This window comes from Pterocles gutturalis, unplaced genomic scaffold, assembly GCF_000699245.1.
Source record: "Pterocles gutturalis isolate BGI_N339 unplaced genomic scaffold, ASM69924v1 scaffold52794, whole genome shotgun sequence".
Classification (NCBI taxonomy): domain Eukaryota; kingdom Metazoa; phylum Chordata; class Aves; order Pterocliformes; family Pteroclidae; genus Pterocles; species Pterocles gutturalis.
In genome coordinates, this window is record NW_010130105.1 from 2491 (window position 1) to 18511 (window position 16021).

Here is a 16021-nt window from a genome sequence, read left to right on the forward strand (position 1 = left end):
TAAATCTTGCTAAATGTCTGCTTAAGAACAAGAAAGTTGCATAATCCCAAATCACCGCTACAGGGTGTTTTTCTCAATCTAATTGTTTATATGAAAGCCAAGAGAGCTTTTTATTAGTCTTTATTTCTAAATGCATAAGGTTAAAGGAATACCTGCACCATGTTCACATACGTCTGAAAGCTTTGCTGTCCCCTACAGGCAAACTCAAAGCAGATTCCACTAATAACTCATAAATCCATCACAGGAGCTGAAGAGCCCTTCCCAACATTTGGTCCTCAAAGCGCACGTGCTCAACACTCAGCCCTCTCCACTGAAATCAATGCAGAGAAGAACCAGTGACTCTCAAAGCCTATACTGCTAGGCAACCCCATTGGATTATTTATGGAGGAGGAGAAAAGGGGTGAGGTGTGTTAGCTTTTCCTAATGATTAAATACTGGCTAATCCTCATTCATACATTGTCTGAGACACACAGCTTTACAAAGCAGCCACAGGCCTCTAGGATGGTGGTGCTGCAAGGCAGAAGCTCCATTTTGCTCAGGCAAAAGGAAGAGAAGGAGCTGGAGCTAGGAGGAAGATCAGGCATCTCCTCAATGGAGAATGGAAGGAGGCACTGCAAGTGGGCGTTCTGTTTGTCTTTAATTTTCCACCCAAAGCATTCTGGATGAGTGAAATGTTCTCAAAGCTTGAAAGGTTACAGGCATTTGCAGCCACAAAATGCTCCTGCAAAGTATTTTTGCACTAGAGGTGCTCATTGTTTTTATCTCTGCCTTACAGTTTTGAATCTTCAATAATTAGAATTTGCCTCAGGGAGGCAAGAGTCGTATACTTTTTTTTTGGGTCAGCTGGGGCATGGGAGTGTTGGAATCTGGATGCTTAGTTTTTCATTTCAAATGTGTCTAACTGGTGAAATCTAAATCAGGTAATTTAAACCCAAAAATTCTGGCAGCCAGACAGAGCAGCAAGTACCTGCTTCTCAGCAGACCTTTGATTTCAAACCACCGAGGTTAGTCTACTGTAATTTCAACCAGTACTGCATGGGTATTTTGCAAGCACAATTTAAAAATGCAGGCACCGTTTAAAATTTATGAGATGAAAAGTGGAGGACAAGGTTTCTCTCCCAGTTACATTAGCATGGAATTATTGCAGCTGACAAGAAAACTGGGCTGAGGGACATTAAAACAGAAACAGGAGGCAGGGACACTGCAGAACAGAGCACCCAGTCAGTAGTGTTTTCTCCTATTCTCTTAAATATTTCTTCCTTTGGTAGTCTTCAGGAAGTTAGAATTCAATTTAAGAAGTGAAATCAGAGGAAAATGCTCTTCTCTGACCCGCACTACAAAGCTAATTAACAATGCAATTTTCTATAACATACCTTATACCTACCCTGCCCACCAGGCAGAAGCAGAACGCTTCTGCATCTGGCTAACCCAGATCCTCAGTGAGGACCTAAAACAGGAGCTCTGCAACACCTCTTAGAATTACTCTAGGGTGCTGCTGGTGGTTATAAATGAGCAATTTCCAGCTGATCAAGTTCTGCTCGAGTCCGCAATTTCCCCACAACAAACGCTATGCATGTGAGATAGGGTAAGGCACACCATGGCACCGTTTAAATGCTGCTGACAGGCACTGCTGGAAAAAAACAGTAACATCTCATGGAAGTTAGCATCTGAGGACAGTTTGGCTCCTTGAACTGAAGAGACAAAGTTACCACCACACACTCTTTGTTTTGCTAGGCACCCCAAGGCCTCAGCATTGTGTTCACATGGTAGCAATTGCCAGTGGTCAAGCAAGGCTAAGCCCACAGTATCTCCACTCTTAACTGAAAATTGGAGACAACATACTGGAAAAGGAAATGAAGGGGGGAATGAGAAGGCAGAATAGGAGAAACAGCAATGTGTGAAATGGTTGCAATACTGGAATAATTTCAAGTTATTTCAAATCTTTTCAAATGCCTCTTAAAATAAGCAAAATCAGCTGTTCCCAAGGCCTGGGTCGTGCCTATGGGAGAAAAAAAAAACCCAAAACATAAAAACCTGGCATTTATTCACAGAGTGGCTAAGAGAGCCCAATCCTCTGATCCTTTACCTCCATGGGCATCTCAAAGGCTGCAAGTGGTTTGAGCCTGACTGCTTTCTTATCTTGGAGCCACATACCTCCTGATAAGGAGGAGGAGTAGAAGTTACTCACAGTGGTTCAGCTGACTATGGAGGAAGTCAGCAAGGGAACAGCTTACCAAGCTGCTTATTTCAGGGAAGGAATTTTTTTTTTTTTAATCCTCCTTGAAGCTTTTTTTTTTTTTTTTTAAATGAGAAGCTTTTTTGTGAAGCTGCACATCCTCTAAGCCTCCACACTGAAGATCTGAAAGCTTTTTTCCAAATCAGAAATGGCAGAAGTATAAAACTCAACAAGTCACCCTGGATTTGTGGAGGGTGACGTAACCTTTTTGCAACAGCATGCTTTTTGGTGTTATCTGATATCTTTCTTAACCATCTTGGGGAAGGATATCCTTTCAGGCTCAATACTCCTCTTCTGAAAAGCATTAACAACTCAATTTACATAGTTTGAAATTAACGTGTTAATTCCAAATTAAAGAGAGTTTTGCATAATAACAATCCAACTCAACCTCTGTCCCAGAGCAGAGAACTTTTTTGATAGGAAAATGGGAAACTTTTCACTTATTAACATTAATCATCACAAAAAAAGGAACATTGGTTGTGTCTGGTAATTGTTTAAGACTGCTTTGATGATCGCTGTGAAAGGAGAAAAGGATTGAACACATTTCAAGCTCAGATTTACCAATATTTTTAATAACTTTAAAAGCAAATTGTGTTTGCACTGATGCACAGTGCCAGCACCATCTACTTTTAGTCTTAATGTAGAGTTTTAAGATTCTTTTTTTTACCTTTACCCAGAATCACCTAAGAGTTGGGAGAAAGTACCCTGAATACTACCTAGAAGTTGTGTATTTTGCTTCCTGTAGCATCCACATTATCACTACTAGAGTACCTCAGCCCAAACTAAAATGATGCTGCTTTAGATCTCACCTGAAGGAAAGCAAACAGAAATCAGAGGCTGAGTGATAGAAAGGTTTTCCATTGAGACATTCTCAAATGCTGGAAGTGACTGTAAACCCAAACCTCTGCCTTAATTTTCCAGGCTTTCTCTTGCCCACCTTGAAAGATGCTTTTATGAGGAAAAGAGAAAGTCTGCCACCTCTACAGGTCATACTAGCTCACCTTGAACACGTGGAATGCTTCAAACTGAATGTTGGGGCTTTTATCTCGCAGCAAGTTCATCATCAGCTTCAGATTTTCTGGTTTGCTGATGTATTTTGTCATGATGGCAAAGTTGTGTCGGTCCAGAATCAATTCACCCAGCAGCTATAGACACAATTACCAAAAAAGAACTTTTTTTTCAGTTCACCACATTATTTCTGAATGCAAAGAAAGCATCAACATATTTTAATGCTTGCCTAAGAGGTTTCAATGTCACTACCTTTTGAAAAAAAAAAAAAGTAACTAGACTTGTTATCATGCAGCAAGTTACTTAATGCCCAGTAATGCTCATGTGCTAAATAATAGAGAGGGATCCCATGTAGGCGCTGGGTGTAATAGGAGCTGCTGTGAGCCATCTAGGACAGAAGCAACCATAGTGCAGCTGTCCCACAAAGACACCTTCATTTCATTTGGATGTTACATTAACATACCTATCTGGTCCCATCTGCAGGTCATGTCAGACTTGGTGCTGTAGCAGCAAGCCGCACCAGACAGAGACTATCACATTACTCGCAAGTTCATTTGAACCTACATTCTGAACCAAGTACAGATTTGAGGTCAGAAGAAAAACAGCCCAATGCTTCACCACAGATCCAGGAAATAAAATTCACAGCAAGCTCTTGTGCATTGTAAGAAGAGCATCTCCAATTACCTATATCTTTTTTTTTTGTTTTGTTTAAAAGTACATGGCTACGCCATTGCCATACACGCATCTTGATATTTTGCATAACAGAGTTCAGATTTAGAAGGAAAGTGCTGAGAAACTTGACTTTACCTTCAAAGATTGTCTCTTTGTTACATAATTCTCAGAATGAAGGAGTTTTTCATAATCCTCAAAGATCTAGAGGAACAAGAAAACACAAACGCATCTGATTTATGTCCATCCTTCCTCCTCCCAGTCCTTCCCACCCCAGAGGAGGAGCAGAGGCCACAGCAGTGCTGCCCTCTCACACTTCGCTGCTGTGCCAGGCCCAGGTCTCACAGCCTTTTTTCTTGTCTGGTTATCATGCAGTGAATTAATGCCCAGGAACACTCCTCTTCCAAATACTGCAGAGAGGGATACCACATATGGACTGGATCTAACAGGAATGGGTGTGAGCCAACTAGGACGGAAGTCAGCCAGTGCCTGTACAGCTTTCTCCTACAAGAGCGTGAATCTGCTGCCGGGACACGTGGGTCCAGCACGTAACGTCCACTCACTCCTATCGTGGTCATGACTTGCCATGTGATTTAATACAATACTCTGAATTGGTGATGGTGCATCCTGTACTGGTATATGCCAAAAGCTCCTTTTGTGAGGTGCCACCTCACCTGCCTTCATCCCCCTCCCTCGTTAAAGTCGTTTGCCCAGAAAGGGCCACTAGGAGTTGAGCACGTGTTGGCTTTTGCAGGATTGGGCCAAGGGAATCTTGTGGTCAAGAAGACTGAGAGAGAAGGCTGCAGTATGTTCAAATCATCTATCAAACAAGCAAAAAACCCAACACTGATGTCCAAGAATCATATAAAAAAAAATGCTCACTTCCACAATTTATACTTAAAAATTTTAAGGGTTAAATAAACATAGAAAGGGGACTGTTCCAGTGCAGTTCTTCAGTATTAAGATAAAAGATTAGCAGAGACACTAATTTTGCTCCAGTTAAGCTGCATTTGTGACTCAGTAATTATAAGCCTGATCTCTATTTAACCTTCCCGGTAACTCTAGAACGAAAGAAATCTGGCCTTTTCACTTTGGCAATGAAATAAAGAATATCTCAGGTAACATGAGAACATAACCCATAATCTAATTCCATGATCCTTATCAGTCCAATTTTAGTTGATTCCAATGGAATTTTTCTGACCCACATTTGGTTCAAAACCAAGCCAAAAAATCAAAGTGAAAAATGGCAGCAAACCAAGGGACTAATTGCCTTAGGATGGTAAGAGGAATACTCACACCTCAGTCTCCCAGTTAGGTACATATAATTTCCAGTAATGCTAAAATTTCTTCCAGTAACTCTTCTCCTCTGTCCTGAAGTATTATAAATAGCACTTGTATGGCCCTATCAGTGCTGGAATATCACAAAACTGTTTAAAACTGTGCACCTTTTTTCCCCACTATCTATTTACAGACAAAGTTTACAGTTCTGTTCACATATGAGGAGATACGATGCACACAGAGAGGAATAAAGCTTGCTTTTAAACTATGAGTTCTCCTGAAACCTTGGCACATGTCCCTGTGTGAGCACTGAGGGGGTACCTGTATTTCAAACACCACGTGAGGATTCTGCTTTAGTAAAAGCAATGTTTAGCTTTGCAGTCCTATGTGACTATTTTATGAGGAGCATGAAACACTCCGCTATTGAAATTGCACTTTTTCCAGGTGAGCATGAACAGATTTAAAAAAAAAAAATCTTCTTACACTTACCACATCATAATTTTGTTCCAGAAATTCTGCTACCAACAATTTGTGTCGTGTTAACAGGTCCTGGGAAAGAACAGAGAAAGGTTTCCTGAAAGAGCATGCTCATTTGATGGTCCCTTGATTCTCAAATGTATTTTACCATTTTTTACCAGGTCATCTTTTAGAAGGTATTTACAACATGATTTCCATGGAGAGAAGGCATTTAAAAACAATACCGCATTGTGTGTTTAGTAGGATTTTAAGGAGAACTCTGTTAATGCTAACAGAATCAATATAAAACTATTTAACACTCTAAAATCCCTCCCACGTTTTCTTATGGTCATTGGTCATAGTGCACAGTACTTATAATAAACTGGGGTAGGGGAAAGGAAGAAAGTAAATTAACCCTTTATGGAGGGATCAGCTATGGTCCCAAAGCAAAAAGTGATCTACAGCTGGAAATTAATGATAAACTGGATCAACTGCTATTGCTCATGTCCAAGAATGCAACAAGGAAGACTCAAATACATCCACTGATATATACATTGATTTATTTAAAGCCCAAAAGTTAGGCACCAATCTAAGCTAGCTGTCCAGGCTCCCTCCACAGCTGCTCGCTCCCCAGAAAGGGGTCTCAGGTAGGTGGGATGAATCCCTTCTGCAGCTCTTTTTCTGCCCAAGGTCAGCTTACTGACACAAGCAGTAGCAAACCTTTTAGATAGCTGGATAGGATGCCTTCCATGCTAAAAGCCAGCTAATTCAGATTTAAATTAAAGCAACCTCTCCCACATAATAGGAATGCTGGCTCTCAGCAGAGATGCAAATGTTCAGCTCCAGAAGAAATCAAGTCTCTTTACTGGATGAAGAGCTATTAAATGAAGTGGCCAGTTTGAGGCATTTAAGTTTAATTTTTATCTTAATGCCTCTTTTAAAACATAACACCAATCACAATGAATGCCTGATGAAGTCCATTCAAGTCGATATTTTTTTGACGAATCAGTTTCTGCTCTCTTTTTCATCATCTTTTCCTTAGTTTCCTTACCCACAGTCAGAGACTGAAGCTGATGAGTAGCTGAAGCAGATGCACAGACACATCCTCTACAGCATCACAAATAATCTTCATCACACTAATCCTTCAATTTATTTTTATTATCAGTTATAAGAGGAAAGCAGAGTGCTATAAAATCCAGTACGTGTTTCTAATACATCCCTTTATTTAGCAGGACTGCAATTATAGCAGTTTAAAAGGCTGAGTGCAACAAAAGTGACTCACAAGCTTTTATGCACCACCCTTAGGAGGCAAGTACAACATTTTTCAACAGGGGGCACAAATGGAATATAACCCAAAATGAGGTTTTCATAGAAAATCATGAGAGAGCATGGAGCTGCAGTATTTAGTCAGCCCTCTTCCCAGCCACTGCTGGTACCCTCTGCAGGCCACTGTATCTCTAAATACAAGCTGTTTTCCTCTGCATTTTTAGCAGCTGTGTCTCCTCTCTGTGGTGCACCTGGCTGAATTTAATTATGAAGTACATCTCCAGATCATAAAAAATTCCAGCACTTTCCTACTATAAATATCCTCAGACTTTAATGCACATTTAATTAAGGCCTCCTCTGGTGCATAAACTATCCAAGGCTTTCAGCTCTGAACCAGACACCCCAGTGGCAACACTACAAACCCAACACGGGGGAAACAGAACCGAACACACAAGTTCAGTAATCCAGCCAGTGAGCAATCATAGCACTGATTTTTATGGCATTAGGGATGAAGTAGCTCCATATTTCATGATTCAGTCACTTCCACATCACTTCTTGCTGTTCCAGCTACTCAGAGTAGCAGATAAAGAGGCGATAAGATGAACAGCTGCTTTATTTCCAGAGCTGACCATGTATCAGGTCAGGAAATTTAAAATAAGAGGCAATTTTTTAAAATGCCGTTTACAGATTCTCCCCAAGCATTTTAAAAGGTGATTTCTGCTCTATGGCTGAGGATGAACTGCCCTCATACTCCTCTCTTTCCAGTGCATATGAGGATGTGGAATACTATTTTTAGATCCTGCTATAAATACACTCAGATCACAGGGGACAGAAGTAAGTTCCACTGCTGTAGATCCTTGGACAACATCAATCTCTCTTTTCTTGGGAGGCTCACAGCAGTCTGTGGTAACCTGCCACAGCTTAACTGGCCTTTGTCCCCATCCTGCCTCCTGGCTGAAGACTGTCTACCATCAACCACACACTGCTGTCATGCTCAATGCAGGACTTGGGAAAAAAAAGATAAAAATCTCTTCGGTCAAGCTGGGAACAGAGTCCAGGAGCACTTTTTCTGACCAGAAACAAATACTCTTCTGAGCATAGGGTAAAATGCTAGAGTCAAAATATTTAAATATCTCAGTGATGTTGTATTTTTATACAGTCCTACACTGTACTTTCACTTGTCTGTGTTTCTGTGCTACTTCCACTTTCATACCATTTACCTAATGAACGCCATGACAGTGCAACTTAAAAGAATTGAAAGATGCTGCTGTTGATTAATAGGCGGTTTGAATTGGTAATCCTGCTCAACTCATTACTGAAAAATGCAACGTGTCCATTATGCAAATCTTTACCCCATTCAGCAGGTTAGCAAAAACCGAGGCCACATTTCAGAGTGCGTTGAATCGCTGAGCTGAACACTAGCATTCCTTACAGTTATTCTTAAAGTCTATCTAATTGTGTTTCTAATTAGCTTTGAGAGGAAAGAATGAACAACGTGTTTCTATGACAGCAAGGAACCCAATGATAGAAGAAAAAAGGAGTTATGTCTATATTTAGAAGAGTCTTCACCTGAAAAGAATTTTTCACAGCTTTCTTAAATTATTTTTCAGAAATAAATTAATCTTCCCTGTACATTAAGCTCATAGGTATTAAATTTTCCTCAAAGACTATACTCGCACCTTGTGGGAAAGATGTTGGTCACATACAAACTCCAAGAAAATTGTCAAGCTTCACTCAACTTCATTTTTAATACAACAGAGAATCTGTATTATACAGAGTCTACACGGTGCTTTTACTTACTTAGCTTGTAGCAGCACACTCCTTACACTGAACCATGGGTCAGAAAAGTAAGCATACGAACCCATATGCTTGTAACATAACGGCAGAAGGCACAGCATTAATCTATACCTGACTGCCGAACTCAGAAGGGTCAGCAAAAATTATGAGGATTTCAAAAGTGAATTTTAAATGATTCCTTTTATTTACTGGTTGTGGTCATGATGGGTAGTGGTTTTGTCTCCAGGGGAAGGTAGGGAGAGAAAAAGGTTATGCATGTTACAAGAACTGTAAATACATGATTAATTGGAGTTTTAAATGGTTGCATAAAAGACCTTGGGTTATCAAGATGAAGAACATTAGTGAAATGTAAATCTGTATTCAATTAAAGATTCTTTGCAGACTTGATCATTATTGTGAATCCTGTTACAAACAGACCAAGGATTAATTAAATCCTTTACTGAGCAATAAAAAAAGCCACCCAGTTTAAAGGCAACACAACATTCAGTGATGACTACTGACAAAGTGCCATTTTTGACACAACACTATGATGCAGGTATCAAATAATTTACCTTGAATGTAGCAAAGGCATCAGAAGCTATATCAAATGTTGACATTTCCACATATTTAAAAAAGTCTCTGAACTGTTCCGAAAAAAGTATAATTTTGGCCAAGGGTTCATGCCGGATACACTCTCTCAGCATAATTCCACAGCGTAAGGCAATATTTGGGGATTCATATCTGAAGAATGAGAAGAAACAAAAAAAGATTAAAACCTAGAAGACCAAAGATAACCAGGCACTTTTCCAGCAATGGGGAACTTTGTAGCATAGGGAACGCATGTGCCAGGGGAGACACAACACACGGATGGCAATTCCCAGCCAGAGCACTGTACCCAGCTTCAGGACCTGAGCCCAAAGCTAAGGAGTGGACGCACAGATAAGGCTGCCAGCATTTTCCACCGCAAACCTCTGCCCTCCCAAGCCGAAACACATTTCAGTGTAAATGTGCATTACACCTCCTCTCTACAGAAAGACTGTGGGGAGCACATAATGTTTCAACAGCACTCCTTCACCCTGGATTGATGAGAAAGTAAAGCCCATATAACATAACAATCTCCCTTTTCAGATTTAATTCTGAGCTCCTTCAGTTTATCCAAGAAAAATATAACACCTCATGACTATCCATCACCTCCCACTCTCCTGCTAGAGGACATCGCAGTAGGATATTAATGTCTACTGAGGAAGGTAGGAAGAGTGTGTCCAGGCAGTCTACACAGAATTAAGCATTCTGTAGCTGTAAAGATCTTTTTAGCAGTTTAGGGGGAATTCTGCTTAATCCCTCCTCTGCAGAGGCTACAACTTCGTTCAGGAGACAAGTATTTGTTCCTCAAGTTACAATCCTGTTATGGCACAACCATTGCAATAGCCAGGAGCCAGCACACTACTTAATCTTAGAAATGGAGGGAGGGGGGAGGCAATTCAGATCATCTTCTATTCTATAAAGTCTTGGTTTCTTTAAAGCTGAAATTAATATGAAACAAAACTGTTAGAAACAGAATTTAAAAAAAGGATGAAATCCAACAGTCAGGAAGGACTTAAATTTCTTCCAGCAATCTTCAGTCATGTGAAAGTGATGAAGCCCAAGCGGACAGAAAGCACGGTCTGTTTCAATAAGCTGGCTATACTATATCAGAACTGCGTGTTATCACCCAGAGCTTATCAGCATCATTTTTCCTTTGCACAATTAATTCCTAACGCTAGGCCAAAAAAAAAAAAAAAAAAAGAAGAAGAAAAACACAAAATGCCATCTGTGCTGTAAGTGAGTGGGCCCTCAAATTTACCATCAGCTTGCAATTTCAAAGAATGGTAGAGTTTTGCGAGCATACCAGAGTTGCATACTTCAACCTGATGTCAACAATAGTTGGCTTAATGAAAAATGAACTGCTATTCCAAACAGGCAAATTAAACTTCCCACCCTCAAGGAAATGCAGGCACTCAAGCCCCTGTTTGTTTCCTTTTGGGAAACATTTGCAAATGTGAATTTATAACTCTTTAGACAATGGAGATTCGCTGATGTTTCCCGTGGAGGCATACCTCTCCTTGACTCCATTAACAGGTATACTAATTTTCAAGCAGAAAACAGGCGGAGTTGCTCCTAGGAGCACAGCCAGGAAAATATTTAATAGTTGGCTAAGGAATATTTTGGTTGGAATAAAAGCAAATTACATTGTTTCCAGCACAATAACATTTTTAAAGCATAAGTATCAACAGAATCATTCTTAGTCAAATGCTCCATTATCTGGAAGTGGGTTACAGACCTTTGGCTGTTCACATAAGCGAGGGAAGTTGGGTTTGGCTGCTGGAATATGCCTGGAAGAAGTTTATGGGCTGCCCGGTCATAACTGGCATGATCTCTGCACCCACACTTACATGCAAAGCCACCAGGCAGCAATAAAAGAGATGTGTTTCAAAATCACTTCTAATGAGCACAAAATCACTTCTAATGAGCAATTAGTGCTCTATGCTGATGTAGTCCCGCAGCTGAAAAAAAATACAGTTATTCTCTGTTCAGATGAACTTATAACCTAAAGAAACCCCCACACACTGACTACGGGGGGCAACCATAAAAGGAAACAATGGACTTGAAATATTTCAAAACACTTATTGTTGAAACTGAACAAGGCAAGACTGAGAGCAGAGATGCATCTCGGCACAACGGGAATCATACTCACATGGCTAGTGCAGAAGAGGTACAAGGTAAGGAGCACAGGCAAGAGATTAGGAAGGCATCAAGCCTGGGAGATGCAAGGTCTTGACAAACAGCTATATTCTGATCTGATTTTACACTAACTTCTATAGCTTGGGTTTATCTTTCGATAAACTCAAGAAGAATTCTGCAACTTCAGCCAATATACCATTAAAGTCTTAACTGCACTGTGATAAGAAGAAATCATCACAAAACAGACTGGGGCAGTGACTGAGTACATTAGATAGCACGTGGCATAATATATATTCACAAAGGAGCTTATAAATTTGCCACTTGTGAGAAACAATGCAAGCGCCACAAACTTTTGAGTCCTCTACAGTCACTGTACTAGAAGGAAAATATTTTAAATTACAAAGAACCAAAGTTATTTCTGGGCTAATGCAATATGCTGACACCAGAGAAAAAAATCTTGCCCAAATATATCTGGTACTCTATAATATTTTATTCATCTGAAATCCTATTCACACACAAAGCCTGCACACACAGAAAATAAGATACTATCAAAGCAAGTCCTCATGCAGCAGAAAGGTCAGTTAACCAAAAAAAAAAAAAAAAAAAAGTAAAAAAACCCAAAAAGTAGTGAACTATGTGTTGTATGTTTTTCTGAAGCTGAGATGGTGGAAGGAAGTAGCCAACAAGTAAAACGAAGCCTAAAAGGTAAGAACAGTTATCTCATACTGGCAGCGCCACTGGAGTATTAGGCAGGAAACGCTGGGCGGGAGCTCTGATTCAGGATCCTTCCCACTCAACAGAGCTCACATTATGCAATGAAAAAGTAACCTTTTGTTGATGCTATTGGGAACTGACTGTCAGGGGGCAGAGGAAATTTTGCATCCAATACAAGTAAAACAATGACAAGCCTTCACAATAGTCCCAGGCTGTTTCTTTTTTAGTCATGGTTGAAATATTTTTTTTTTTCTCTTCTCTCCAAATAATGTCATATAACAAACACTGAATGGTATGAGCCAGCCAAATCCACTTTCCATTTCTTTAAGCAGATTTTGATTGCATGTATTTCATTTAGCATTAAATAAATACGAAAATGTGTCCTCAAGTCACATTTCCAAGTGGTGGTGTCCAACATGAAATGTGTGTTTCCCAGTCTCATAACTGATTGCACACAAGCACCACACGCTGCCTGCATGCACAAGCTGCATGTTCAGGGTCCTACCTTTGCTCTAGGCACATATTTTAAGTATCATTTTGAGACAGCCCTGGTAGCAGGACATAGGCAGGTAAGACAGCATCGCGTTTGACATGATTACACTGTGTTGTCACAACTGCTCAGATGCCATCAAGGCTGGATAGGACTCTCTTCTGGACTACTGCTGATGAGTTCAAAAGCACTTTTTAACGAGAAACTCCAGAAATGGCAATTCTGGTACAGTGCAGTGCTTTGAAGAAAAAGACAAAAAAATCAAGAACAAGGAGCCTGAGGACCAAACTAACACAGACACACTCCTGCACGCAGCAGCAGTCTCCAAAAAGCACCTAAGTGATGCCATTTAAATACACCCACTGGCTTAGGTCACCTACAGTACAATGTCTGTCAGCAGCACATATGCATAACATAAAGTCTTTACTATCATCTTAACATTCGTGGTTGTTATAGATGCCAAAGTATATCTGGGACATGATCCAAAAATATTTTTTAACTTCAAATAGAGCCCAGATATATGGTAGCGATACATGCGCAACATGCAAAAATGAGTGAAAAAAATCAAAAAAAAGAGAAAAGGGAAGAAAATTACTGTATCTGTATATGAAATTGAAAACACTTGTACAACTTAATGACACTGAGAGAATTATCACTCTCCCAAAATGACTAGTTTGAGGTTTATATAAAGAGTGAATTTTAATGAACAAATGAAACCAAAATCCACTTAACTCACTTACTGGTTTCCTGCCTGAGGAAGCTGGTGTTCAGTACAGAAAAGAAATCAAAAGTTTCAAAAATAAAGGTAAATCACAATGAATCACTATACTTGTAAGAGCAAGACCTAGCTCAGCCCAGCCACCTGCCTGGGTTCCTCACTGCCCTGCTGTGAGGAAGGCAGCAGGTCCAGACCTCCTCCTATGGCAGCAACCAAGAACTTTGCCACCACGTTCAACTACAAGCTCTCAGTTCTTGAAATCCCTGGTCCTGACTAGTTCTCTCAGTTATTTTTCTCCCTGCTCAGCTGTGCTGGCATGTGGTCAATTTTGAAGGAAAAAACTATTTTAGAGGACCTCTGTGCCTATCACTCTCCTTCTCTGGTCTGCCCCTGGGAGAGGGGGGAGGCTGACAGGAATTTTACCCTTGGGGCTGCAGCGTTATCATGCACAAACTTTAGATGCTGCTTAAGTATTTTTCTAACTCTGACTGTGGAGTAAACGGTAAAAATGCAAATCTCAAGGGCAAGAAAGAAATTTTTAAAAATTCATTCTCTTAAGAACCATTAGTTTAAAAGGCTTATGTCATGTTTTAATGGCTGTTGCTAGTGTGACCATACAACTACTGAGAGTCCACATTGTTTCATACTGATCAGCTAATAAATGCACTTATTTCTACATCTGTTCTTTAACCCTAATCACATATATTCTGCTTTCCTTATGGAAAAATAAAAAAAATTCTGAAGTTTTGCCTTCTTTGGCTTCTGCAGTTTAGAAACCCCAGAAAACCACATAGAAAACAGTAGACTTCAAAGGTTGGAAAAGCAAAGCTTCTCACTGAAGAGAAGGTGCTTTTGGCCAAAAGTAAAGGGGATAGAAACCTGAAGAGTTTTAGGCCAACACTCATGCACTCCTGAATGCAACTACAGGTGACACAGCAACCTACTCCCTGTCCTTGGGAACCACTGGCTTACAGCTGAGCACTGACTCCCTCAAAGATTAAAAGACAAAAAAAAAAAAAAAATTAATGCTGAAAGTTGTGGAGTTCATTACTGAATTAATTTAAGCTTGAAGTTCACATGTGGCTACAAGCATTGGAGAAGTCTGCCCCACAAGCACAACTATTCTTTTTATATCCTCTATATTCTTTTTAGTATCCTTCTCTCTGTTCTACCACATGGTGGTCCAGCATTTTACTCCATTTATGTACAGGCACTGCTGTAAGCCACTTCTGCAATGCAAAAAGGTCAAAATGAAACTCCGCAGTCATTAACAATGCTACACAAGAGTTCAGGGCAAAACTGAAGTACACATCATGTGGGGAGCAGTCAAAAATAATCAGCCCATAATTATTCCAACATGAAGCCTGGTGCAGAAATAACAGCCAAATAAAATAAACCACTCATTAAAAAGTATACAGTTAAGCAGAAAGAAAGTCAGTAAGAAAGAAAAAAATAAGAAATCTGGAACAAAATCTGAAAATCCTTTTTTTTTATTTTAACTAAAAGTGAGAAAGCAGATCAACTGCAATGCCAGCATGTTTCAGGCAATGCTCTTTAATGAAAATCAAATTAAAGTACCCACCCTTTTAGAAGCATGAATAGGATATGTGGATGGGCGCTAATGTATTCCACAGTAGGGCTGCGTGTGCCAATTTGTCTTCTCAAGATGTTGTTAAATATCTGGGAAACGTCCTTTTTGCCCTGTTAAAGAAGCAAAATATATCTTCAACTGGAAAAACATGAACAAATGACCATTTACTATAATCTCTATTTAAAGTAGAAGTGAAATTGAAAACGAAACAGGTCAGTCTCACAAGTCAAAACAAGTTAAACCTTACATTTGCTATTTCTTCTGTGCTACAACAAGGCTTCCTCTGTTGGGTGGCTCTGAAGACTGCCAATCCCTCCACTCCCATTTACACCTCTCTCTTTCTAAATGAAGATGTGCATCCCCTTTACTCTATCAAGCAAGTCCCTGGCTATCTCAAATAGCAACATTAAAGTACCAAAAAAAAAAAAAAAAAAAGGAAGCCACCACCCTGAGATAAACATGCTTTTACAGTGTGTACTATTGCTCCGACAACCTCCAAATTTAAGTTGTCAAGCTAGTACCAAGTACATCACCCCACAGTCTAGACTTACAAAGCTAAAGCTTTTCATTATTCAAATGCAATCAATGCCAAGTGTGATTGCATTTTTTAAAATCAGGGTTAAATTTAAAACTGTGCTTATTATTTCACCATGAAGAATGAAATAATTACTGCAGATAAAACAGCTGCACCACATACATGTCTCTGCTTTAGTCACAACTAAGATCCTTCCCTTTGCCCTAATTTTCTCCTGTATATGTATCTGTACAATCACATTTTGTCTTCGAATGCTTCCCCGTGCAAACAGCTTTTCAGAAGCTTTTTCCAAATTATGTTCTATTCAGTCACAGAGTTTGCCAGTACGTCTTGCATTAGAAGTCCTCTTCCTCCCCCACCGCTTTCTCCCCTGGTCACAGGAGACAAATTGATGTGTGAAATTAATGGAGGAGGGAGAACGCTGCACAAATGACCAGTAACCAAGGCACTGAGTCAACAGTGGGTCACTATGCACAGAGCAAGCTAAGTAAAAGGTTAGTTATAATCTGTACATGCTCATTGATCTGTCTCGAGAGGACAAACATTCCTTGGCGGAGAACTTA

The 16021-nt window shown here is 39.9% G+C and overlaps 1 protein-coding gene across 1 annotated transcript; it reads right to left on the reverse strand.

Moving 5' to 3' along the window:
- Positions 1-3237: 3237 nt before the first annotated feature.
- LOC104457693 (calcium-binding protein 39-like) lies at positions 3238-15033 on the reverse strand (the record flags this gene model as incomplete). Its single annotated transcript, XM_010080093.1, has 5 exons — positions 3238-3381; positions 4052-4117; positions 5681-5740; positions 9262-9430; positions 14915-15033. Coding segments are annotated over 5 exons (558 nt in total), but the record flags the coding sequence as incomplete, so codon positions are not given.
- Between the last annotated feature and the right edge of the window lie 988 nt (positions 15034-16021).